General features: G+C 35.3%; 1 protein-coding gene and 1 pseudogene across 7 annotated transcripts in view; both read right to left on the bottom strand.

Annotated features, from left to right (window-relative positions):
* LOC109811063 (P-loop containing nucleoside triphosphate hydrolases superfamily protein) overlaps positions 1–26637 on the bottom strand; it is a 32667-nt gene extending 6030 nt beyond the window's left edge. For 2 of the 7 annotated variants that reach the window (XM_083063774.1, XM_083063776.1), the window contains exons 1-28: positions 26428–26637; positions 26260–26349; positions 26061–26179; positions 24583–24696; positions 24391–24472; positions 23972–24039; positions 23810–23884; positions 23502–23647; positions 23316–23418; positions 22715–22795; positions 22339–22407; positions 22150–22209; positions 21911–22072; positions 20132–20188; positions 16488–16733; positions 16338–16406; positions 16074–16256; positions 15790–15894; positions 13719–13805; positions 13425–13574; positions 13119–13232; positions 12963–13049; positions 12657–12860; positions 12368–12556; positions 9037–9243; positions 8032–8121; positions 7791–7931; positions 6262–6359 (exon numbers count right to left, since the gene is read on the bottom strand). In XM_083063774.1, coding sequence (XP_082919900.1) covers positions 6262–6359; positions 7791–7931; positions 8032–8121; positions 9037–9243; positions 12368–12556; positions 12657–12860; positions 12963–13049; positions 13119–13232; positions 13425–13574; positions 13719–13805; positions 15790–15894; positions 16074–16256; positions 16338–16406; positions 16488–16733; positions 20132–20188; positions 21911–22072; positions 22150–22209; positions 22339–22407; positions 22715–22795; positions 23316–23418; positions 23502–23647; positions 23810–23884; positions 23972–24039; positions 24391–24472; positions 24583–24696; positions 26061–26179; positions 26260–26349; positions 26428–26548 — 3317 coding nt within the window. In that variant the 5' untranslated portion in view covers positions 26549–26637. The remainder of the gene's footprint in view (positions 1–6261; positions 6360–7790; positions 7932–8031; positions 8122–9036; positions 9244–12367; positions 12557–12656; positions 12861–12962; positions 13050–13118; positions 13233–13424; positions 13575–13718; positions 13806–15789; positions 15895–16073; positions 16257–16337; positions 16407–16487; positions 16734–20131; positions 20189–21910; positions 22073–22149; positions 22210–22338; positions 22408–22714; positions 22796–23315; positions 23419–23501; positions 23648–23809; positions 23885–23971; positions 24040–24390; positions 24473–24582; positions 24697–26060; positions 26180–26259; positions 26350–26427) is intronic. The other 5 variants (XM_083063777.1, XM_083063775.1, XM_083063779.1 and 2 more) reach the window with 5 other exon arrangements.
* LOC145951772 (uncharacterized) lies at positions 9322–12361 on the bottom strand (annotated as a pseudogene).
* Positions 26638–27564: the final 927 nt, after the last annotated feature.

The following is a 27564-nucleotide window of genomic DNA, read 5'->3' as shown; positions in this document are numbered from 1 at the left end:
AACGTTCCAAGGGCTGATGAACGAAGTATTGAGGCCATTTTTGAGAAAGTTTGTTTTAGTATTTTTCGATGATATATTGGTGTATAGCAGGAATTTGGAAGAGCATCAATACCACTTAAGGCAGGTGCTGAATTTGTTAAAGGAAAATGTGTTGATGGTTAATGGAAAGAAGTGTGAGTTTGCAAGGCCTCAAATGGAGTATTTGGGTCATGTTATTTCGGTCAAGGGGGTGGCAGCTGACCCTTCCAAAGTAGAAGCCATGCTTAAGTGGCCTCAACCTACGAGTCTTAAAGGTTTGAGGGGGTTTCTGGGTCTGACCGGGTATTATAGGCGATTTGTTCGTGGCTATGGGGTGATTTCTCGACCGCTGACTGAATTGTTAAAAAAGGAAGCATTCGTTTGGAGTGGGGAAGCCACCAAGGCTTTCGATGCACTAAAGCAGGCCATGGTCGAATTACCAATTCTGGCCATACCAAATTTTTCCAAACAGTTTGTGGTAGAGTCAGATGCGTCCAGCAAAGGGATTGGGGCAGTGCTGCTTCAAGAGGGCAGACCTTTAGCCTTCATGAGCAAGGCACTTTCTGAAAAGGCCCAGAGCAAGTCAGTTTATGAAAGGGAACTGATGGCGATTGTGGTGGCAGTTCAGAAATGGAGGCATTATTTGATGGGAAGGAAGTTCACTATAAAGACTGATCAAAGGAGCCTTAAGTTTCTTACAGAGCAGAGGTTATTGGGAGAAGAGCATCACAAGTGGACGACCAAGTTATTGGGATTTGATTTCGAAATCCAATACAAACCAGGTTATGAGAATAAGGCGGCTGATGGGCTCTCAAGGCAGATGATGTATGCTGCCATATCAAGAGTGGAAATGGAGGAGTGGCGGAAATGGGAAGAGGAGTTCTTGGGGGATGCTGAAATGCAAGCATTAATACAGAAATTGGTCACAGACCCGGATACGAAAAAAGGGTATGAATTGAAGGAGGGAAAATTATTCTTCAAAGGCAAATTGGTTTTACCCCGACATTCGAGCAGGATTCCTCTTATCATCCAGGAGTTCCATGCTTCAGCAATGGGGGGGCATGCTGGAGTCTTCAGGACTTTCAAGAGAGTATCGACTGCATTTTTCTGGAGGGGAATGAAGAAGGATATTGCCAAATTCGTAACTGAATGCCACGTTTGCCAAATTAATAAGTATCAGACGTTAGCGCCAGGGGGATTGCTGCAACCATTACCGATTCCGACACAAATATGGACTGACATATCCATGGATTTCATTGGTGGACTCCCAAGAGCTTTAGGCAAGGATACCATTTTGGTGGTAGTAGACAGATTGTCCAAGTACGCTCATTTTTTACCCCTATCACACCCTTTTTAGGCACAAGAGGTGGCTCAAGTGTTCATTCAGGAAGTGGTGAGACTACATGGATTTCTGGAATCCATTGTAACGGACAGGGACAGATTGTTTTTGAGTCAGTTTTGGTCGGAGTTGTTTAAATCAGCAGGTACGAAATTGAAATATTCTTCTACATATCACCCCCAGTCGGATGGACAGACAGAAGTGGTGAATAGGTGTTTGGAGGATTACTTGAGGTGTTTTGTAGGGGATAAACCCAGGCAATGGCCTAGATGGTTAGCTTGGGCAGAATTTTGTTTTAACACTCATTATAATCAGTCTTCGGGTATGACCCCATTCAAGGCTGTGTATGGAAGGGATCCTCCTACGATTTTCAAAGCTCAAACTTTTCCTTCCAAGGTGGAAACTGTGAATGTAATGGCAGAAGAGAGAGACGGAATTTTGGAAGAGTTGAAAGCTAACATTGGAAAGGCGCAGCATAGGATGAAACAACAAGCAGATAAGAAAAGAAGAGATGTGAAATTTGAGGTGGGGAACTGGGTTTATCTGAAGGGCCAACCGTATAGGCTCAAATCGTTGGCGAAGAGGAGAAATGAGAAATTGAGTCCTAGATACTATGGTCCTTTTCAGGTAGTGGCTAAGGTGGGTGAGGTGGCTTACAAGTTGCAGTTACCAGAAAACAGCAGAATTCACTCAGTCTTTCATGTCAGCAAATTGAAGAAGGCAGTTCCACCAGAAAAACAAGTGCAGTCCCTTCCGGAAGACATTTCTGCAGACTGGGAATTGCAGCCACAGCCGGCGGAACTTTTGTCTTACAGGTACAACAGAACAGGAGAGTTAGAGGTGCTTATCCAATGGCACAACCTTCCGGATTGTGAAAACTCGTGGGAGACAGCAACCAAGATGCAGATTGCATTTCCACAATTCCACCTTGAGGACAAGGTGATTGCTAGAGGGGGGAGTATTGATAGGAGACCTGTGGTTAAACAGGTCTACGTTAGGAGGGAAAAGGGGGACAGTTAGTTAATTTTGTAACTAACTGATGACAGTCTGGTAGGGACTGTTAAATTGTATAAATAGGAGGGAATAAGGGAGAAGAAGGGGGGGAAGAAGTATTGTATTTTGGGAGAGATAGGCACTCTCGAATTGCCTGATTCATTGTATTCTTTCTTTCTGTTGTGTTGACAGCAAGAACTCAAGAACAATAATACTACAATCTTTCGTTATTCTCAAATTCTCTCTTAATTTCCAGTTGAGACCTATCATGTTTAAATAAATGTTGCTTCAGAGCCTTGATGCCCTCCTGATCATCACCTGTAATCACAATATCATCTACATAAACAACAAGATAGATAAATCTGTGTCGATGAGCGTCTAAAGAAGGCAGAGTGGTCTGCCTCACAGCGGATCATTCCAAATTCTTGTATAACTTTGCTAAACCGACCAAACCAAGCACGAGGTGATTGTTTGAGGCCATACAAGGACTTTTGTAATTTACATACAAGACCAGACCCCCCTTGAGCAACAAACCCGGGAGGTTGATCCATATAAATCTCCTCCTCCAAATCACCATGTAAGAAGGCATTTTTGATGTCTAATTGAAACAAAGGCCAATGCCTCATAGTAGCCATGGCTAGGAAGAGACGAACTGAGGCCATCTTCGCAACTGGAGAGAAAGTGTCGTTGTAATCCAAACCATATACTTGCGTGTATCTTTTAGCCACAAGATGAGCTTTCAATCTATCCACTTGTCCATCGAGGCCCACTTTAACATTAAATACCCACCGACAACCAACAATAGATTTTCCAGGTGGAGGTGGGACAAGTACCCAAGTGTGGTTGGAGTCTAAAGCTGTCATCTCATCAATCATTGCTTGTCGTCATCCTAAATGGATTAAGGCCTCCTGTACTGTCTTGGGAATGGTAATAGAGGAAATAGTAGAGACAAAAGCATAATAGGTAGGAGACAAACGATGATATGAAAGAAAGTTATAAATAGGATGAGGATTACAAGTAGAACAACTACCTTTACGAAGAGCAGTGGGCAAGTCAGCTGAGGTAGGTGGGGCCGGAGTAGGTGAGGTGACTGAAGCAGGAGTAGAATCACATGGCTCAATTGTAGAATCATTGGGAGGAACAACAGTATGTGATCGACGCTCATAGGTTATCTCAAATCGGTGTAGAGGATGGTCAGACCCTGGTAGTGTGGGAGGATCTGGTGCTTCTAAAGTAGTAGGTGTGGTAAAAGGCACATTATGATCAAAATGAGGAATAGGCAATACTTGAGAGAGGAGATCTGAGTCAACCGGAGAGACATCTGTGGCAATAAAATATGGTGTATCTTCAAAGAAAGTGACATCTGCACTGGTGTAAAATCGATGCATAGCAGGAGAGTAACAACGGTACCTCTTTTGGACACGGGAGTATCCTAAGAACACACATTTGATGGCCCGAGCAGACAACTTATCACGTCCTGAGAAAAGATCATGGACAAAACAAGTACAACCAAAGACACGAGGATGAACAGAGTAAAGGGGATCCAATGGGTATAATAGGGAATGAGGTACTTGATCATTCAAGACAGACGATGGCATTCGATTTATTAGATACCCTGCAGTGAGGACAGCATCGCCCCACAACTTTGGGGGTGCATTGGCATTCAATAAAAGAGTACGAGCAGTGTCCACAATATGTCCATGTTTTCGCTCAGCTACACCATTTTGTTGAGGTGTATGAGGGCAACTAGATTGATGTAGAATGCCATGAGAAGCTATAAATGATTTGAAGCAATCTGAAAAATATTCTTTAGCATTATCACTTCGTAAAATCCAAATTACTTTGCCAAATTAAGTTTTGATCTCCGAATAGAAACTTAAGAAAATATTGAATAACTCAGAACGATTTTTCATTAAAAATATCCAAGTACATTTAGAAAAATCATCAATAAAGGTGATGTAATACCTATGCCCCAAAAGAGAAGGAACACGACTAGGTCCCCAAACATCAGAATGAATAACATCAAAAGGAGACATAGCTCGACTATTAACACTATTAGGAAAAGAAGCTCTAACATGCTTTCCTAATTAACACGACTCACACTCTAAAGACTCTAACTGTGAGAGATGAGGTACCATTTTCTTTAATTTATTCAAACTTGGATGACCCAGGCGACAGTGGATTAAACCAGGAGACTCAATAAATGCACATATGGTAGAGGTAGAGGGCTGAAGGTAGTAGAGATCATGTGATTCAGATCCGGCTCCAATCGTCTGTCCCGTACTCCGGTCCTGTATCAAGAAAGAATCAGAAGTGAAGGTTATGACACAGTTTAGTGACCGAGTCAACTTACTTATAGAAATCAAATTAAAGGGACATCCAAGAACTAGTAAAACAGATTTTAATGGTAGTGATGGAAGAGGTGATATTTGACCAATACCAGTGGCTTGGACTTTTGACCCATCTGCAAGAGTGATATGATGTGGAGTTTTATGTGATGATAGGTTACGGAAAAGGGAGACATTACCAGTTAGGTGATCAGAAGCACCGGAGTCCAAAACCCAAGGTCCAATAGACGTAGAATGAGAGAGATAGACTGTAGAATTACTAGTATGAGCAACAGTGATGGAGGAAGGGGCCTGTTTAGTCGCCTTCAGTTGAAGATACTCTTTGTAATCATCGACAGATAAAGTGATTGGATGATTGCTCTCGGGTTCAATCTTGACTTCTAGAGCCGAAGTCGAAGATTGAGCCACTTTAGTTGTCTTGCTCGGAAAGCCATGCAAGGAATAACACTTGTCTCGTGTATGCCCATCTCTTTGGCAGTAGGTACAATGGAGTTTCCTCTACCCCTTTTACCACGACCACGACCTCGACCACGCCCTCGACTTCCACGGTCAGTTGAACTAGGGATAAAAGCAAAAGGTGTTCCATTCTTGGAAATCTCTGCCATGAAGAGAAAAAGGAGAACAGCAAAAACACCTCCAAACAATCCCAAAAGACCTCTGAGACAGCCACCAAACAGTCTCAAAATTTCGTGGCAGCAACCAAACAACCACGAAATTCCAAGCAGCAACCAAACGACCACCTACAGTGTGACCCACAACCTGAAAAGGGTCAAAACAAGAAGAGGGAGGGCCGGCGAGTCCAACGGTGCAAACGGAGGCCTGGAGGGCGGCACGTGAACCCCACGCGCCGGCGAGCTTTTCTGACAAAAACCGCGCGTGAGAGCGCATGAGACACCGGTCTGGAGGCGGCTCGCGACGGAAAGGCCGATCGGCGACCTCTGAACACTCAGGCGGCGTCAACTTCAACAACCGCCGACAAAATTCAAAAAACCCTAGATGCCTTGCTAGCGGCTGGGTTAGGGTTTCCAAACCAGGACCAGAATGCTCTGATACCAACTTGAATCTGAATGATTTTCATGTTATTAAATTGATGGGTACAATAAAATAAATAGGCATAAAACATAATCAATCCCTAAAGTTTAGGGATTTAGATAAAACTGACTAAGGAAACTAAACTAGAAATTAGGAGAGGATAAACTAGTATATCTAAACTATATCTTATAGAATTATCTTAACAAAGATCAATCTTCTACAAGAAATAACTCTTGCTATATTATATAATACAACTAAGTTTGGCAAGCTTTAACCTTTTCTTGGTCTCTAAGCTGGTGTGCAACAACATACTTTATGTTCTTGGCTTGTTTCTAGGGATAAATATTTTTTCAAAAAGGTTAGGTTAATCTCAAGCTATATCATCCTTGCCAAATTCAATAAAGCTCAAAGGTACATGCAAAATTGTTTTCCAACCATGTTACATATAAGAAGAAAACATATTTGAAAACAAGAAAGTAATACAAGAGAGACAAGAGAAGAGGGACAAATAATTTAAAAAGTTAAACAAACCTGGAATTTTCCTTGATACGTGCATTTTCATATGTAATAGTCAATTTTTCCCGTAGGGTCCTGCATTCTTCTCTACAGGACTCCAATTCATTTCTTACCTATTATTTAAAGGCAAATTTTATTAATTTAAGCAGATGGAACAACAAAAATCAGAAAGAAAACTATCTATCAAACTTGAAACAGCACTGGAAAAAATCACAACTTTTTCAATCAATTTTTTCTTTGCTACAATTTTCGTACTAGAGTTACTTAACTGCTGTATCATAGTGTAGCTTATCTGTTAGACTCAAGCATTTAAACACACAATACTGGATTATATTAGTAATTTGGTTTATAGGTTAGATTCAGATAGTTGCTTTGAATAACAATGATTTCGGACATGAACATTTTAAGGAGATTATGAAGGGATTCATTTGGATGTTTCCTACAGTTATAAGAGTGTCACAGGCAGTTGTTATTTTCTTACTACTGGGAAATGGAGAATAGGTGGAGAAGAATTTAGATGATGGGGTCATATGGTCTGTGGCTTCAGAGTCAAGGACCTAGTGAGATGGAAGTGTTTTTGAGACCTTAAATCCAAATGAAAGAGGAAGCAACAGAATGAAGTGCAGTGAGAGAGCAGGGAAGAAACAGCGAGAGAGTGAACTGAATAGAAGCAACAGACAAGAATGTTGGACACAGTGCCAGAGAACAAAGCATGGATCGAAACACCCCCAAGAAAGTGCCAGAAAATGGCAGGAAACATCATGGGTTGCTTAGAAAAGATCTGTCAGCAGTGGGCAGTAGTGATCGGAGCTCAGAACAGAGTAGAAGAAGTGTGGACTGTGGATGCTAGGGTTGGCTGGGTGTCAAAGAAGAAACAAAGAAAAAACAGGTTCAGAATATATGGGGATAGAACTTTCCAATTTTACTCTCAAGTGATGGGATAAAGCACACACAGGTAGATTGACACTTCAAGTAGTAGTAGTAAGATAGTGGTCTTACAGATACAACATAGTCCTTTCAAGGCTTCAATTGGAAAATGTATTGACCAAAAGATTTCCCACAAAATGTTTTCTTTGAGTGTTCTGTGGCACAATTACCATAATTAGTACATATCTTCTTTTTATTTTTGTATAGAATTTTTTCACTAATTTTCTATAATTAGGACATTTTATTTTCCAGTAATCCCCTAATTGGAATATATTACAATTAGACTATATATTGTAAACATCCTTTGTAAGCCGAGTCGATATCATTCAATCTCTTTTCTCTTTTTCTTTCCTCGATAACTAAAACCCTATAACTACAAACACATTTATATATTAAAACAAATACTATAAACAACATTCATGTCCTTATTAGAAACCAAAAAAAAGGACCAATGTGTTCATGCTAGATAAGTTACGATCTGAACAAATACTGAAGCTTCAAGAATCCCATGTATGAAAAAAAAAATTAAAAAAAAAAAAATATATATATATATATATATATATAACAATTAAGGGAACTAATAAAGGTTTCCTAAATAGCTGAGCCGTGAATCTCACTTCTAATAATTTTGTTGATAATGATGTAATTTGTACATTGTTTGACTTTGCTTGCTCTTCTATGGCTAGAAGTGCAGCTTTCTCTTTGGCAGACCATATTGCCCTTTCCTCCTCTATTTCCAAAAGAGAATCAGTGAGTTGCTGCAAGATCAAGATACATTGAAACACCTTAATAAAAGAAACCTCCTAAAAAGGGAAGAATCACAATAAAGTAAAAGAAAGAATAGTCGAGTTGCACTACCATGGCCAACTCCTCCTTTTCTTCCATCAACACTTTGATAGAGCTTTTCAAATTTTCTTGGTTGATATCAGATTCTTCCAATCTTTGTTTCTGGATGGACAAGAATAAGATGCCAAACTTAATGGTTTGAATGAGAAAGCGCACAAAAACTTAAATATTGCCATTTTTAGAGTACTTATCTACTAATGTTGGTTTATAATCTGCACATGCAACTCACTATGTTAGAGTAGTCAATTTCTGTTACAACTGACAACTGTTTATTAGTCCGTTCCACAGTTACAAAAGTAACTCAATTAGCATACAAGTATACCAACAAGTTATTGATCCGAATGGATACTAGACTCGGTCCCCTTAAACAGAGTTTTGAGTTCGAATCTTGTAGATGGAAAAAACATAATTAGGAGAGACCCAATTAAAAGTAGTCAATCAGGTTTTCCAGTAGGGATTAGTCATCAACAAAATTAGTGATCTTTTGCACCAATAACATGGTTACCCAAAAAAAATAACATACATGTATTCATCTCAACAGAGATCACTGGTGAATCACACTAAATATAATTAAAATTCACTTTTTCTCTTTTTTTATATTATGTTCATAATCCACTTCCCCATTAAAGCATGGACAATGCACACTCACACTTACCTTGTGCTTAAATTCAACATTTTATTGTAAGAATAGAAAATTTGGCATGGTAATAAAGAGTTTGGTACTTTGTCGCAAACAAACAATTCCAACATCTTAAGTTGTCAAGAGAGGTGATTATGTGTATGTTTTTTTTTATATTTTTAAATATTATATTTCTAAATGTCCCCCAATTTTATATTATATTAGCAACAGATCACAATGAGATCAGTAGAGAAATTTGTTCACAAAATTCATATTCTCTCTTTCACTATCAACTATATTTTACTTTCGATTACTTTTCTCTCAGCTCTAACTCTATCTGCCATCTAACAACCAAGTCAAAAGGAGAAACCTAGAAAGAACATTACTGAAAAACTTACAATAGATGAAATTTCCTCCTTCAAATTATATACTTCAGAGGATGATGTATTCAGTTTCTCAGTCAAGCCTTCCAATTCTGATGTCAAACCTTCATTAATAGATATCACCTCTTCTTTCTCCTTCAATATACCAGTTATTTCTTCTTCCAACGAAGCAATTCTTGTTTCTGATTCAAATGCAAAAACTTCCAGCTTTTTGTGTTCTTCCTGATCAGTGACAATATATACATACATATTAAAAAATCATTTATTCTACTTGAAATTATATATATGTATATATCAAGACAAATAAACATGTATAAAAGTAATTATAATTATGATGAAAAAACCTCTAACATCAGGAGACAGAAAAACATGTTTATAACTTCATTAAAGTGGCATAAGGAAGTGTTGAAAACAGAACATGAAAAAGAAGGGTATATGACTAAGGACAAAAATAACATTAAAATGAGAAAATCTGCAACTTCATACACACAAAAGAGGGCAAAAACTGATATAACATATTTGGGTTATAAACTCAGTTTTGCACACTTGAAAGTGTTTAGAGCAAGTACTAAAATACTAAAACTGACTAACCCTTGATTGGGTACAACAAACAACAAATTATGACTAAGCTAACAAGTAAATATCATTATTTGCATAACTTTTTCTAAACATAAGTAACATTTAACCAAACTTACAAGTAAAACAAAAAACTGTAGAGACTTTAAAATATTTAATTACGACAATAGAAAGATTTCAACTGTCAACACTCTTCCTTGAGATTTTTCTTCATCGCTTCAAGCTTTGATATCTATCATCCTTTACACATCCCCAAGCTTAACATTGATTTTATCACTTGAAATAAAAATCCTTGCAATTGCCTTAATCCATTTTTGAAAGACCTTTGCCATAAGAGTTGCAACAACATTATCAACATTATTCTCCTTCACAAAACTTCCTGTTCAATTGATAAGAAGTATAAGTATAATAATGCCAAAGCCATGACCATGATTGTTGTAGCTTCCATGGCCCATAAAAAAAGATTCCATTTATCTCCCAAAAGCTTCAAAAACTTGCTATTCTTCTTCTCAAGTTGGTTGTGCTCACAAAGATGGACAGTTTCTCTTGTGTGGTTTTTATTGTAAGCCCATTTGATTAATGATTCACAATTTAAAGTCTGAAATGTTCCTTCAAGTAACTCATTTTTCAAATCCTCATATTTCTTTAAAACACAATGCATAGCTTTTTCTTTCCACTGTTGGAAAACTTTTATCTCTCATTTTAATAGACAAGCTCACAACCTGAAAGATCAAAAGTGGTGCATCCTATATTTTTAAAATAGAATAATTCTTTTCAAGCATTTGTCCACACTCAAAAGGTTTTGATTTATTTTAGGCATAATAAAACATCTGAAATATTTTTGATACATGAAGAATTTTCAACAACTCCTTTACCTTTGGTATCAACACTTTCTTCATTGCCTATGGTGATTTTGGATATGTTAGAATGATTTAATTTCTTGAAAATTGTAGCATCATGAGTCATGATTTGTGCATATGCTATCTGAGTCATGCCTCCCTGTTTTTGCTCATTGAATAACAAGTAGCAACAAATAAATGTTCCTCACATTCTTCGGGCTCCACAATTTGGACTTGATGCTCTTGTGGGTTTGTTTTATTTTTACAAACCTTCTCCACATGATCAAATTGATTGCAGGCCCTACATTTAATGTTTGGCCTAAACCAACAAAAATTTTCAGTATGGTTGTTTTTCTTACAATGTCAGCATGGTGAAAACTTGTTTTTCCAACCTTTTCCTTTGTTGTCTTCTTCCTATTTTTTGCCTTTTGTGTATGTCACAAAAGCACCTTCAATATTTTCTTTCATCCTCAAAGATCTTCTTTGTTCAGTGGCTTGCAAAGCATTCACAAGTTCTGCAATTCATATTTGAAAAAAGTCTTTGTTTTTTTTCTAAAGAGAACATTATTGATTCAAACCTCTCTAGAAGTCACACCAAGATTTTCTCCACAACACATTGATCACTAAGCTTTTCACCAAGTAATCTGATTTGGGTAACAACCTTCAAAGTCAATACAATCTTTGATAAATTTAGTTTCTTTCATCTTTACCACTTCAAACTCTCTCCTTAGATTTAGCACCTACATTCTTTTTGTTCTTTCACTCCCTTGGAACTCCTACAGTAACTTATCTCACACTTCTTTTACAGTTTCAAGAGTCAGAATCATGATAAATACATCATCATGTAGTGTTGCCTGTAAAATGACAAAAGTTCTGCCTTATTTTTCCACTTAATCATTGTGACTCCTCATTTGAGCTACTATTGGATTTTCTGGTCATAAAGGTGGATTACTTTCATTTTCCACTATAATGAAAAAACTTTAAGCTCTAAGATAAGTCCTCATTTTGTAGTCCACAAGTGATAATTTTTACCTGCAAATATAGGAGGTGGAGGCAAAGAACTAATGTTGGGAGCTATTTCTGTGTTTGGAGGTCTTTTTGTATGGGTTTTCTTCTTAGTTTGTTTTCTTTGTTTTTCTTTCTCTCTAACAGATTCTTAAAAATCAATAAAGCTCTTGATACCATATTGAAAACAAAACATTAAAGAGAGGGGTGTATGACTAAGGACAAAAATAACATTAAAATGAGAAAATCTACAACTTCACCCACACAAAAGGAGGCAAAAACTGATATGATATATTTGAATTATAAACTCCGTTTAACACACTTGAAAGTGTTTATAGCAAGGGCTTAAATACAAAAACTAACTAACCCCTGATTGGATAAAGCAAACAAATTATGACTAAGCTAACAAGAAAATATCATTAGCCTATATGCAACATTTAACTAAACTTACAAACAAAATAGAAAACTGTGTAGACTTTAAAATATTTAATTATCACAATGGAAAAATCTCAACAGTCAATACAAAGGAATGGCAAGGCAAGAGCTCCATTATGGTATAATAGCATCATAGAGAATGTGTAACAAACAAATATGCTAACAATATGCACGTTGAAGACCGTAAAGCATTTCAGATTGACAAAGCAAATCTTATCTACAATTCTTTATGGGTAGTAACTGAAGAAAACCTATTGTGACCAAAAGCATGAATTAGAAAAGAGTGCTTTAAATGCATGTATACACATACAAATAACAGGAAGGACAATAATTACACCAAATTTTAACAAAAGTCAAACGACTCTCACTATAAACCAAAGCACTGATAAAATAAACTTATTTCTTGCTACAATTAAATATTTATAAGAGGAGTTATTGCTCAAAGATAACAAAAGTTTCAGCAAGCATTCATCAAGTCCCATTGTCAAAACCTGTAATGTTTGTTCTAGAGAAAATGCAAGACCCTTCGGTCTTTTAGGATCAAACATCTTTGAACCCCTTTCAACAATTGAATCACGTCTTCTTCCCGCAAGCAAATCACGTTTGTTGATATCACGTTCAAGAAGAGAGTTTTGACCATGCAACCGTTTAGTCTCTCGTTCAGCACATGCTTTCTCACCCTATGTTACAACTAATATGTTAGGGTATAAAATGATATGATTTTGACAAGTAAATAACTTGCAATGAAACCAAGCAATCATCAGATGTGGTAAAAACAACCTCAAGTTTTGTTTTCTCTTGTATGGCAAGCTTAAGCTTAGACTCAATTTCTTTCAACTTGGCTTTTGCCTTGTCCAAATCTTTTCTTAAAGTTTCCCTTTCCTTGGCCACAGAAGATGATGTGAAATATGATAAATCCTTTTCAAGAGTTTGAATATAAGAAATCAACTCTGCATTTTCAAATTTCTGTTGTTCCAAGTTTTCCTATAACAAATAATAAACAGTTAGTACCCCTTATTTTCTGCATTGCATATTCAATGAAATTAACAGATAGGATAGAAAACATATCATCAAATAAAGGCCAACCATCAAAGAATTTTGGGAATTCTGAGCATCTAGTTTTGATTCCTGAAGATGCTTCTGAAGATCAGCTAATTGGTTGTCCAGAAGAATCTGCAGCACAAATTATAAGACCAACTAGGACATCCCTAGAAACATATCACAATAGCAAGGAAATTTTACCTTCTCACTCTCAAGCTCAAATATTTTATTTCTCAAGTGAGAATTCAACTTCTGATTATTACTCAAGACTAAACTTTGTTCTGCAGAATCCTGAGAAACTGAGGTTTTGAAAACCTGTATCAAGCCATAAAATAGTAAGCCCGTGCACTAAAAGCTCGTACACATTTATAGATACAATTCTTAGAAAGAAAACAAAAGATAACTGCTCAAAGCATTATATGAAATAAATACTCTGCAATTTGATTTTTAGTTGTCATTACAAATATTTATCCTATATTGCCTCAATGGCTCAATCAATATTCTTACAAGGAGCGTATCATGTAGAGCAGAGAAGTTTTTAATAGCATCATCCACCATAAACATAACACTTTGAACAGCATCTTTTGAGCTTTGAATTTCAGACATAATTTCTTGAATTTCCGTGGAAACACTGATCACAAAGTCAAAATTTCCATCCTACATGAAGTTTCAAGAAGCAGTTTTATAGGATAGGATAAAGTATGAGTCACAGTCATAAAAAATTGTAAACTTATATATAATCATGAAGACATTATAAGAAAGCAAGAATCGAAATGTTCATACAAAGCATCAAATGCATACATTAATATTGCTCACACTTTTGCTGGAAGTAAGTTGTTCATTAGCCAGCCGAGCTGCCTCCTGTGCATTTATAAGCTCTTCATAGAGCTAAGCAAATGAAACAAAATACAGGAATCATAAATGTTAATTAGGAAATACACAATACAGTTTCATATATCTCCAGACAGCTCCATATCTAATGTTTGCAAAAAATGGGGTTCTAGACAAATACTTATGGGTGCCCAATTAAGGGATACAATGAATGCCCAATTTATGTGGTGCTCTGGGGCCCTGACCCTTGGAGTAACCTATCTTTGCTACCACACTTTGTCACCCAAAAGGCAAAAACACCATAAATATGTTTAAAAAATAAACTTACATACAACTTATACACAAGCAAGTAATATTTAATATTCACTCATTTTCACCTTTATTCCAGCAACCATATAGGTAAAATGGAAACATAAATGACTGAGTTTGCTATATCTATTGAATTTATCCTTTGATATCTTTAAGTAATTTTAACATCAAAGCTGATGGAATCTACCAAAGGCTGCACTTGGAAGAATTTAAGGAATAAAGGAGATGAACTGATTTGCTTGACAAGGCCCATGGAAATATATCACCTAGTGTTATTTTCTACATCTTAATGAAGACTTGAGCCCAATTTGAAGATAACATGACAAAATAATGGAATCTACCAAAGGCTACACTTGGAAGAATTTAAGGAATAAAGGAGATGAACTAATTTGCTTGACAAGGCCCATGGAGATATATCACCTAGTGTTATTTTCTACATCTTGATGAAGACTTGAATCCAATTTGAACATAACATGACAAGTCCAAATGCACATGATCCAAAAGAAGCATCGATGGGCTTCAATTTAATTAGTTTTGGGGCTAAACAGTTGCTTAAGCTCATTTTGTTAATTATTAATGTAATTTTCGTATTTCTTTTTATTCAAATAATTCAGATGTCTTTTTATATTATTTAGGTCAATTTTTAATGCTTTTGGGCTTCCAATATCATAACGATAGTTAGTGGGATGGTGGAGAGTCAATTCTATTGGAAATTAAGTGTTAGTGGGAAATTAATGGGAATTTATGTCTGCTTGCCCATCTAAGCTTACAAATAGGAAACTTTTGTAAAGATGTTGGATAGAAAATGAATTATTCAGAATTTGAATATTTTTCCAATTCAGAGGATTTTCTCTCTAGATTCTTAGGAGCTACTTTTGATTCTTATCCCTGAATTTTCTAATTCAAGGTGGTGAATCTTTCTCAACTTATCAATCTTCAAGGATTGTGGCGTTGTTCTTCCATTTCTTACTTCAATCCATATTTTTCCTTTTTAATTTCTTTATTTTCTTATAAATTGTCCTAAGAAATTCATGATTTGGGATGTTGGAATTTTGATCCTACGGGGTTCATATCAAAGACAAAAACAAAAAATAACAGAAGAAAGCTTTTCTCTGGGCTTGACTGAAGTTCAGGGGTAGACCAACTTGACTGGAGTTCAGAGGGTAGATCAGACAACTTGTGAATCTGGAATTCCAGATGACCTCATTGAATCTCTTGCTCATATTAGGTCGATTGCAATTAAAAATTGATATAAAATATACCTTCCTCGCTAAACATTCAACCAGAGCAAGAATAATGATAACTGATGAGTAATCAAATAATCTTGTTGGAAACAAAGCTCCAAGACCTCATATTTGGAATGTTTATTACAGAAGGGTGTAATGAATGGCAGTTATGCTTTTGTCGTATTACTTTAGGATCAGTGTGAGTAAGCAGTTATACTTTGTATGAGTGGCAGTTACTGCATATGATAGTTATGCTTCGTAGAGTTAAATTTAGGATTAGTAAGTGGACATTTACATTATTGTATTTGTTAGTTTCAGAACAGAGAATATTCTCTGTAGGTGACGAGAGTCTTTGGGACAGCAATATCATTGCTATAATTTGTAATTCATCTATTTTCTATTCAATAAATATTTCAACTAGTTCCCAATGTTCTATCAAATCTAGTAGTCAGCATTCTTTTAATCAGATTAGAAGGCATAGAAAACAAAGCATTATTGATGATTACCTCTTTGTATTTCTCCCTAGCACATATGTTCTGCTCTGTTGCCAGATCAACAACATTATCCAAGCTTTGATGGCTTGATAACTTTTCCATTTCCAAAACCTTAATCTTTAAAATGCAAGGAAAACACATAAGCAAGACACAGCTAGAAATCACAAAACAAATATAAATACATTTTAATGCAGCATAAAGTAGGAAATGATTATAAAAATATTTTATTAAAAAAGTATTGGAAGTGAAACATATACTGTTAAAAATAAATGTGAAAAAGGAAAGGAAAACAAAACCTGCTCTTGAAGTCTCTTGATAACAAGAATAGCATCTGACTCTCTAAAATTCGCATTTTTCTCAACATTCAATCCACCACTGTGGGCATAATTTAAAGAGTCAACAGATTCCTTAAAATGAAGAGAAGTTGCCTCAATAAGCTCTTTTCTCAATGACTCAATCTGTATCTCACTTACAGTTCTCTGCAACAAGAAAAACATGGGCATGTATTGAGTCTAGAAGTTTCTGGTGCTGGAAGTGCATCAAGAATAAAGGGAAAAAACCTGAGTTTCAAATTTTAGAAACAAACTCTCATATTCTTCCTGCAATTCTACAAATTTGTCGTCCTCCTGCTATATTTGCAAGATATTAGAATAAAAACTTCTAAAAATTGAAAAAATGAAAATATTATTGAGACATCTGATATCACAAACCATGGACAAGCTTTTCTTCTGCGATGGTGCCTTTTTCCTGTTTGTTACATGCAATAAAGTACAAGGGTTTGGTAGATTACAATCCTTGTTAGCATCATCCTTATTATTGTCTTCTTGCTTAAAGGGCTCATCCACATAAACATCTTCATTTACAAGTTCATCAAAAGGAAGAAGTGGTCCCATCTCTCGTTTAGGTCTTATTGGCTTTACAGTAGAAGAAGCACTAGGCTGGATGTTACAGTATTCCTTAGAGCATAAAATAAATGAATTAGCATTGCAAATATAACATACAACCAAAAGGATAACCATCATAGTCTAAAATAAACACCATAATATATTGAGATAAAAGGCTAGACACCAATAGTGTAAAGCAGTTTTACACAGCCATTTAATTGCAAATCACTATGTATTGTGGGTTTATTGACTTTTACGATCATCATCTTCAAAGTCATACAATGACTTTTTAATGATTAACAGGGTAATAGTTTTTATGTTGACAATGCATGACCCTTTGTGTGAATATTGTATTGAGATCAGTTAAAATAACATATCTCTTGAGTTAGTTTTCTGTTTCTTAATCAGGTGGGTTAGATTTTTGTTATTTTGCAATCAGTTGAGTTAACATTCAGCTAGGTTAATTTGTTGTTGTAATAACATCCCTATATATACATAGGGTGTAACAGAAATATGGTAGTAATAACAAAGTATCATTTTCTCAAATCTGTTTGCAATTCTTTCTTCCTTTCTACTCTAACACCTTTAAACTCTAATATATTATGATCAAATAAATAATATGTTGCAATATTTTAGAGGGTCCAAAAATATCTCGTATGTTCATAATTATTTCCTTTTTGAGACATCGTTGTTTACCCTATAAAAGGGAAAATAGAGAATGTATCATACACACGACTAATACACAAATTTTTCTCTTTCAACATGTTATCAAAGTTCCCAGTCTTGAGAGCTCTATTTCTACTGCTCCATATCAACTAGCACTTCCTACTTACCCCCAAGTGCTACCACCTTCGAGACCAATGGTCAACTCATGAGAACACCTTTCCTCTTCTAGCCAAACCTAGGAGTTTCAAAGCCATTGGCATTGGCCCAAATAGGCTTGCTGCAATCTCTTTATCCATTCTAGAGATCGATTTCACCAATTTTCTTGTTATGTACTCCACATATACATCGACTCTTTTTTTCCTATTTTATCCTGTTACTTTTTCTGTGAAAAATTGTTGTGTGATTATGGCAAAGGATAAAATCATCATTTTGGGCCTTCCTGACCTTCCAAATTTGGTAGGTTCCTATTGATGGTCACAACTATCTACAATGGGCACAATATGTTCATACCCTTAAAAGGCATATGAGAAGCTTAGCCATATTGAAGGGTATGATCCACTTTAAGATTGCCCAAGGTTTGAAGCTCGGGGTAACAAGGATTCTCTTATCATGACTTGGTTGTGAAACACTATGACCCAAGAAACAAGACAAAATATATGTTCTACACCTCTTGTACATGAGATGTGGGAGAATCTTAGTTAGACTCAATGCATGAAGAAGGACTTTGTAGCCTACAATGATATTGAGAACGGGATCTTCAATACTAAGCAAGGAACCCTCCTAGTGATGAACTACTACGGAACATTGAACAAGTTATGGATCCATTTGGACCAATACCAGAATTTGAAGATGTGCAAAGTTGATTCTATTGCACAAGTTGAGGTCATTGAGCAGGGGAATTTCTTTTAAGCCTTTCCATGGCTTGCATTTTGAATACAATCCCATTCATTTACGAATACTAGGCAGAAAAACTTCCCTTACTATTTTAAGTATTCTATATCGTGTGAGATAAAGAAACTCAACGATCAATCACACTTGCTAGAGGGAATTTCAACTCAAGATCTACAATGGCAACAAGAAAAGGGGTACAAAGAATCAACCTCCAATTGGAAACCCCCACAAAGAGTAGTCGTGGGAAGTACTACACTTACTATAAACAACCAGGTCATAGCAAGGATACTTGCTACAAGCTTCATGAAAAGGAGAAAGTGTTTGAACACATGGATGGAAACAACAATTCTACATAAAGCAGGTAAATCAAATGACTTCTAATCAAAATGTGGCAATAAATCCACCAACTTCCGAACTTGAATAGGATATTTGAGCCTTCAATATGGAATAGCTTGATCGTCTACAAACTCTTAATGATTCCATGAGTAAGCCCTCTGGCTCATGTGCCTTGACCATGAAGTTAAGAATCCTTTCAACATCTTTGCCTCTGATTCTATTTCTTACGGTATTTGGATTATTGATTAGTGACTCTAGGACAACAAATCATGACTCTTTCGAAAATCCCGCATAGTCTAGTGAAATGACTATATGGTGTATATATATGAGATGTAATCTTCACCATACAAGCTAGTTTTATAAGGCTGAGTTAGGCTCATAATAACAAAGGTAATTTTTTTTAGTCATATCTACTTGATGGACCCATTATCTTTGGTGACCACATTATTTGGCGAATCATGTTCATCTCCGACAAACTGTGTTTATTTTTGGTTTGCCTTTCTCTTTTCTTTGCCATTTTCCCTTGTACTAGCAAATTTTTCTTCCGACTTTTCTAGCGATCACCAACGCTATCACATCTCTGACAACCAACACCACCATCGAACATGACTTGAGGCAACCATCATGCAAACAAAGAGATCAGAGGATCTCACGTGTTCTCATGCACGTCTTTTTCAAATAGGACAAACATCCCTATAAGTAGTAGTTCCTAGCGCATCTGGCCATTATTCATAGTGGTCATTGCAACACCTAACTTGCCCTTCTCCTACAACCTCAGATCTACCACCTAACCACCCTCGCCTTGATCTAACGACTTTTGTTTGCAAAACCTCTTGTACACTGTGCTTTAGGTATTGTTTCCCAATGCATCTGTCTTCCTTTTTTTAAATTAACCATGGTTGTCATTGGCTTTTCAAATTCTCCTAAGCTTGACACTCCAATCTTCTATCACTTTCTGCTATGTGCTGAGAAATTGGATGGCTCTAGTTATTCCACATGAGCTTCTGACATCCTCCCATGGCTTAGTGGGTTAGGGTACCGAGATCACCTCACAAGTACAACTAAAGTTGTTACTACTAATCGAGCACTTTGGTTGAAAATTTATGCCCAAATTTGTAGTGTTTTCAATTCCACTCTCCACCCCTCCATCAAACCGATTTTTCAGCCACATATCACCTGGGAACCAGTTTGGGAAGTAGCAAGTGCTCTTTATACTAATGACACCTAATGCCTATATGGAGGTTGAAATGACTTGATGACCCTCATTATTCCTCAATGGTATGACGATCCTGTTATTGTCTAACTTGGTCAAACCATTAGTAAACCACCTGGCAATGAGATTTTTTTATGAACAAGGGAATGCTTCTTAGTAGTTCTAAAATTGTATCTCTTGCTACAGCATAAGACTGTAGCATAAAAGTTACTGCATTTTGCCTCCATAAAGGATCAATAATGTGAAAACAAGTAGGAACAATACAATTAATTTAATCTGCAGCACAGATACCAATTAATAATTCATTAAAAATAAGACCGATCAGAACTAATAATGAACTAACAGAAAGAATGTGAAATGTTACATTTCTTTGATGCTCCTTAGAAAGATTTCCTAGACACCATGTATCCCGCCTCTTGTCCTGCAGTGCATGCATGAAAACTTAATCACTCAATGGAAGTGAAAGCTGAGGAGGATGCAATAGAGACAAAAAGATCAGGCAAAAAGCATAATAGTTGCACATGTTGATCATAAGAAAAAGTAAATCTTTTCTGGGCAACAATTGCACATAGAGAACTGGGAATAACAGCAATTGAAGTTTGTGGACAGAGATTACCTCTGTAAAAGACTACTGTCTCTTGGACAGCAAGTGAACTTCTGAATTGTTTGTCATTTGTGTTCACTGTTCAGTAATATATTTCATCAATTAATCTCCAGTCAGCTAGACTATTTTCGGGCATTGAAGTCAGAAGACAGCCCAATGGTTCTATTTTGTTGACTCAAAGCAAATATATTCTAGATTAACTGGCCAAGACTATACTATGACTGCAAACCTATTTCTACAACTATGGGCAGCAGCAGTGAACTTTCAAAATAGGGGTCTGAATTTGTGCAACATACTACTTTCAACCATTCTATTATTGGAGCACTTCAATAGGTTACTTTTACAAGGCCCAAACTTAATTTTGCAGTCAATAAAGTTTGCCAGTTCATGTCATCACCTCTGGACAGTCAACAGGTTGTTGTCAAAAAAATTATCTGATGCTTAAAGGGCACCATCCATTATGCTCTCACATTTCACCCTGCCCCTACTACCCAGCCTCCAGCTCTGTACACCTTTTATGATGCTAACTGGGCATCTGACCAAACCCTGCCATCTGCTCGATTTATTCTGTTTTAGACTAAGGTCAATGTTTCTGAGCATCAATTTTCTTCTCATCCACATCAAGCTCATGGGATTGTAAGAGAATATCATTTCTCTTTAATCCTTGTGGTTTTTGGTTTACTGTCAGCTTTTATCTGTTGTGTATTACTTGTTGTAAGACATTTATAACTGTCATTGTCAGAGCTGGCACGAGATTTAGATGTAGCTTCTGCTCTATAAACAGCTCTTCTATGCAGAAGCTCATCAGCTATTGTAAAATTCACAGATTCAATAACAGAAACCTTTATTCAATTCTCTCTCTTTTTTCTATATTCAATAAGGGGTGGGAGAAGGAGAAAATGTTTCAGTCACTGCATTTATTAACAGAAAATAGTTAGTAATAGTTATGTATTAGGAGTTTGTGTCGGTAGGAAATTCCCTAGCAGCAGTTATTTGTATAAAATAACTAAATGCAGTTATGTATCATAAACATATCTGATAGTAGGGTGTACTAGGTGTAATTATTATTTTATGCAGTTTCTGGACAGTGATTACTACCATTAGGAGACTTCTGCCTCTTGGACAGCAACCAAATTGCTATTTTGTGTGACAATTGTGTTCAGTAATACACTTCATCAATTAATCTCCAGTGCTCTATCACAACAGACAGCTGTAAATAATGCCTATATGAATGTGTGCAGCTCTAAAAGCTTCTGATAAGTGATTCACAGGATGTTGATCACAAGCAATCAATTATAGGAAAAAATAGATATTCATTTCCATTGAAAGAAAAAGCTTATTCCTTAAGCATATAACTTAACTATCAGAGTGGACAACAAAATCTGCTCCTTGTGCTCAATAATATTGCATTTAATGTTTTATTTGTCTGATGTATCCAAAACAGTAAAATTAGCTTTAATGACCTGGAAAGAAAATTAAAGTAGAAAAAATGCTACTCATATTATACTTGATGGCTATATGTGCATGTGTTAATAATACCTTTTTAATATGCTCACGACTTTCATCCCTATTTGAAAACAAAACCATTGAACTCAAATTTTCGATTTTCTTGGCCTGTTCTTTTACCCTTTTTTCCCATTCAGCTTGAGCTTTCTTTTCCTCCTTTAATTCCAAAGCTATGCGTTCCCTTTCCAATTCAGTCTGAAAAGATAAACAATGTAAAATACAGAATACGCAAAAACCATCTTAAAATTAATCCCAAAGGAAAATTCATACACCTGTAATAATGTATTTCGAAGGTTCAGAATCTCCTCTTCCAAATGCTCTGAATGAGAACCCTAAAGAAAAGAGCAAAATATAATTATGGCAACACTTGAAGTTACTAATTTTTTGGTTTATTTTCTATCAAACAATATAATTTATGTTCAACAAATATAAAAAAAATAGCAACTGAAAACTAGGTCAACCATCAATTTGGCACGAAGATCTTCAATCTCTTTCTTTTGGCGCTTTAATAAAGCAGCATCTGTCAAAATCTGAGCAAAAACAAAGTGGAAAAATTACACCAAAAGATAAACATCAATGCAAAACAAACCCAAATCATACAACACCAAGACAAAATGCAGAAGTGGACTATAAAAATAAATAGTAAGAATATCTATGTATGAATAATTGAACCTGCCTGAAAGAGATGATGCAATGAAAATATTGTAGAATAAGTCAATCAGAAAGAAGAGAAAGTAAAAAAGAGAAAACTACATTGAAATGCCAAGCAGTACAAAAATAAATAATAAAATAAAAATAAAATAGCTCTCCAAACATGAGAAATGGATTAGAAGAAACCTCGTTCACTTGAGCACAATTTGTGACACGCAATGCTCTACTTGCAAATTGAAGGCTGCTTTTAGTTTCATCTGTATGTATCTGTCATATAACAAATGTGCTGAAATAACCAGATGAAAATAATATTGAAGGAACATTTTGATACTTTCCATAAAATATCAAAAGTAATAGTAGGCTGTTCATAGACAAGAATAACAGGATATTGATCTTGTCTGACCAATGATAGCTAGGAAACTTAACTGTTATATTAGATGGATATTATTATTAATCAAATGATATGCAAAACATCTCACCAAGTTGTATCTCCGAGCCAATGAAGCCACTTACCTTTTCAACTAAAATGTGCAGAATAAGGATAACTTCACACGGAAAAATATTTGGAATTGGCTATATTTTCAATTCTAGGAATTTGAGGATTATGTAAAACCCAAGTCACTTGCAGAGGACATACATATTTCATTTGTTAATTATTGCAATGATATAAAGCATAGTAGAGAAAAAACAATATAAAAAAATAAAATAGTTTAGATTGACAGTGTTAAATTCACGGATATTTGACATAACAGTGTGAAACATAGAAAATAATGCAGGGATACCTTACCTGAGCAAGAGTGATATTACATATTATAGCCGTTTTAGCATTTCCTCCTAGAGAAGGTTGCAAAATTCGAGTCAGCTTGCTATCTCGATATGGAACATGACCCCTGCATAAAATATTATATTTTCCTTTTTGCTCATTCAAAAATGAAAACAGAAACAAAAGTTATATATAATCATTTAAACTTACCCTTGACTCTCAGCACCTTCACTCAATTTTTTAATCACAGTTCCTAAAGTCATTAAGCTTTTGTTTATGTGAGAACCTTCTTTGAGTCGGACACCTTCGGCTCCAGTTTTTGCAGCACGCTCTGAACCAGCAAGATCCACTAAATTCTAGAAATAAGAAGCTAATGATTACCAATATGAAAAATTACACAAGAATAGTCATTTAAATAAAAGGAGAGAAGATACATGTGTTAATGCCCACAAGCAAGAAGGAAAAACTTTTCCCAAAATAGAGATTACTTGTAAGTTGAAAAAGTAACATTAACATACCAACACTGATACACGGACAGCATCACAAGAGCTTCCACTTTCTTCATCTTCACTTCTATCCCTACTCTCAATTATCTATCAAACAGAAGTTATTAATTGGGAGGAGGGGCAAGCATAAGCATCAAAAAATAAAAGAAAAAAAAACGAAAGAACACTTGTTACCATGCGGAAAATAGTATGGGACCTGCTACTGTATAAGTTCATATTTGTCTCTCCAATATGTCTATGAGCTGATACAAATGCAACGACCATAAGGAAAAAAATTAGTTAGCTGATAGCAGTAGCATAAGATATGCCAAACAGTACATTTGATATAAAATAAACAGGTATTTGGGAGAGAGATAAAGTGACCATGAATATGAATATAAATATAAATATTTTACATAGTTAACCAAAAGTAAACAGAATTACACAGAAAAGCTAGTGAACGAAGGAACCACAAAAATCAAATTGAAACAGAGATTCTTTTTTATTTCAATCTCAATATACAGTTCAAATATACATGAATGAAAATTTAACCCATGCAGAATGACAAGGGAGTCCAAATGTAAAAAAAAAAAAAAATGCTACAGAAAAATTACATTCTCCATACTCCATGAGATCAAGGACTTGCTCAGGGGAGGCAACAATTTCTTCTCGCAACCCCGCAACATATATCCCCCGCTGTGATTTCAAAGAAAAATTATATAAAGTATTGAGGAATACAAATATAACAAAAGTCGCTAGATATGAACAAACTTGCAAAATATATAAATATATATATATATAACAACCTCCAGATTTTCATGAATCTGCAGTTTACGATGTTCAGGAGCCAACAAATCATTTATTTCTTCATTATAAATCTCCATGTATGACATTCTAAGAAGAAACTCTCGATCCACATCCTAAAATAAATATAAAAAAAAAAGTATTTAACATATTATGATAATCAATATCAATAGGAGATAATGCAAAACCAATTAAATTTAACAATATTATCATAATATAACAGTTTAGAAGGAAAAACTTCAGGATCATCTCTAAATTCCCAAAGGAAGAAGCCTCATTAAGAACACAATAATCACAACTAGTAGTTGCAAGTACAGATGCACTCCCCACAACTCTAGTTGCTTTAATTGCAAGGAGGCTCCCACAAGAACTAAGACAGTTTAATTATTAATAACCCCATAAAATATAACTCAAATGACAATATCCAACTTTTGAGCAAGGATGAACACTTCACGTATCAGCCTCTCAATCCAATATTACAGTATCCCACATTAATCCTTCAAAGAATTTAGTTCTTCAAAGTTCTAATTTTAAAATGTCATGTTTGTCTGTCCCTGTGAACAACTAAAGAGGAGCCACAAAAGGGTGAACCTAACAACTGTTTTGCATATTTGTACGACAAATTCGGCAACACACAACACTAGAAGAAGCGATATAAAAGCATCATATATAAAACTATTCATGCCTTCCACCCAACAGCTTAACTTTTAAATAATTTATTCATTATATAACATAACCCAGAGTCTCTGAGGTCTAGAGTTCAATCATTTAATTCTTTTTTAACTAGTTTGGATAATTTTTTTCAAAAATAAATGAGAAAGTAAAAAAATTGAACTTTTCTCGTAAACTAAAGGTTTAAATATGTTTTTAGTTCTTTAAATTTATAATAAATTTATTTTTGGTCCCTCAAATTTATAACTATTGTTTTTAATCCTATAATTTTCAAATATCTTATTTTAGTCTCTCAGGTCATCAATAACATATTTGAAACTGACAAATTGAAACAATTATACCGTATCAACTGAATTTAATATAATGTTTCTACTACCAAGAACACTAATAGATAGATTTTAATAAATTCCTTAACAAAATTTGAATATAAAGATTAAAACAAGATTTTTTAAAATTACAGGGATAAAAAAACTAATTTTAAATTTAAGAGACTAAAAACAAATTTACATCAGAGAGACTAAAAACATATTTAAGTCAAAACTAAATTACTAAAAGCAACCTCTCATTTAACTTTTCTAAAAGTTAAAGTGCATAAGTTGATTCTAGCTTACTTACAAGATAAACATAATTCATTTTACTTTCTTATTTTCCTCTCCTATAAACACGTTTAGAGAAGTCATTCAAAGAGGACTTTCATCAACAAAAAATAGTTAAATTCCAACGGTTCAGTTCAGTGATGCTTGTTTCAAATCTTGTGCATCGGCTTCGTTTCGTCACAAAATACAAAATGAAAGGAGGAAGAGGTTACTTGTTGAATAATCCGAAACAAATCGTGGACCGCGAGAGGAATAACTCCAGGCTCCGCTTTCGAGCCTCGCATAGTGTAAGTCTTGCCACTATTAGTTTGGCCGTATGCAAAAACAGTCCCTTCAGTTAACATCACAAACCCTAAGTCAACAAATTCAACAACAACAACAACAACAAAGCAAATTGCTACGCATGCAAACCGTTGAATCCGCGAACTGCAGCCTCCACAATATCTTTGGTGCGAGCTTGGTACACCCGCGCGGTGTCGCAATTATCGCTGAAAATTTGATCTGCGAAACGTAATTTTAGTGGAGAATGAGATTAGGAAGAGAAAGGAAATGAAGAAAGAGTGGGTGAGAGAAGAGTACCGAATTCGAATTTGGAGTGGTTGGGAATGGAAATGGAGTTTCCGGAGATCCTCCAGAGGCTGGTTTTTGCGTCATCTGGGGAGAGAGGCCTTGCACGGACGCTGACGTGTATCCTCTCCATCACACTCACAAAGCCTTTCTCTCTGCAACAACTTCTTCTCCGCTCAAAAAAAAAATTTCCCGCCTTATGTGACAAATTAGGTCTAGTCAGAGACTCGTTACGAGTCACTAGTAAGTAAAATGATAAACTCCACTGTATAGCCAAGTTGTTATTTTAATAATAATTAAAAAAAAAGTGTATAATTAATTTTAAGAAAAATTATATTTTTATCTCTTGTAATATCAAATTTATAATTTTGATCTCATTATTTTTAATTTTGCAATTTTAATCTATCAACTATATAAAATTAAAAAAAAAATTGTTATCATTAAAAGTTTATTATAATCGTTAAAATTATAACATTAGTTATGACCCGATATTAAGTAAAAATGACATAATTATCAATGTTTAATGATATTTAGTGATGAAAACTTACTCCCCGAGGATCTCTTTAGAAAAGATAAGACCAAGAAAGGTGAAGCTTAATGGATAGGAAGCTCACACTTGAAGGCCATTGAACTTTTAACTAAGTTCATGATTATGAGACTAGAGGAGACTTTTATAGAGAATGTGCTTCTTAGACCTATACTCTATATGAGTATTGAATATAATTCTTCTTTTTAGTCTCATAGTCTCTATTATACATACCTTGTATAATTTGAGTTCTTGTACCTTATATATAGTAGATACTTGTATAGACTTATTTTTGTCTTTGTATTTGTAAGGCATCTTTATTTTTCTTTATAGGTCATACCCTTAGGATTTTAGAGTATATTGTTTGGAATCTTTTACTTCATTTGACCTTGTATTTTGGGTCAAGTAGTGTAGAATTTTTGTTCCTTGTATTTTGGTATAATTAGTAGTTTAGGAAAGATGTAACTAGAAAGACCATGGGATTGTTTGGGTTTGGATGACCCAAATGGATTTCTAAAATACACCAAGATTGGATGTTCACTTGCGTAGGCAAGTAGTGTGGACATCCAAGCTTGGTGAGGAAGCCATCCAACGTCCAAAGCTTATAGGAGAAACTTTCACAT

The sequence above is a fragment of the Cajanus cajan genome, chromosome 9 (genome assembly GCF_000230855.2).
Source record: "Cajanus cajan strain Asha chromosome 9, NIPB_CcT2T_4, whole genome shotgun sequence".
Taxonomy (NCBI): domain Eukaryota; kingdom Viridiplantae; phylum Streptophyta; class Magnoliopsida; order Fabales; family Fabaceae; genus Cajanus; species Cajanus cajan.
The sequence above is the reverse complement of the archived record's forward strand: the minus strand, read 5'-3'. Positions and strand labels throughout refer to the sequence as shown.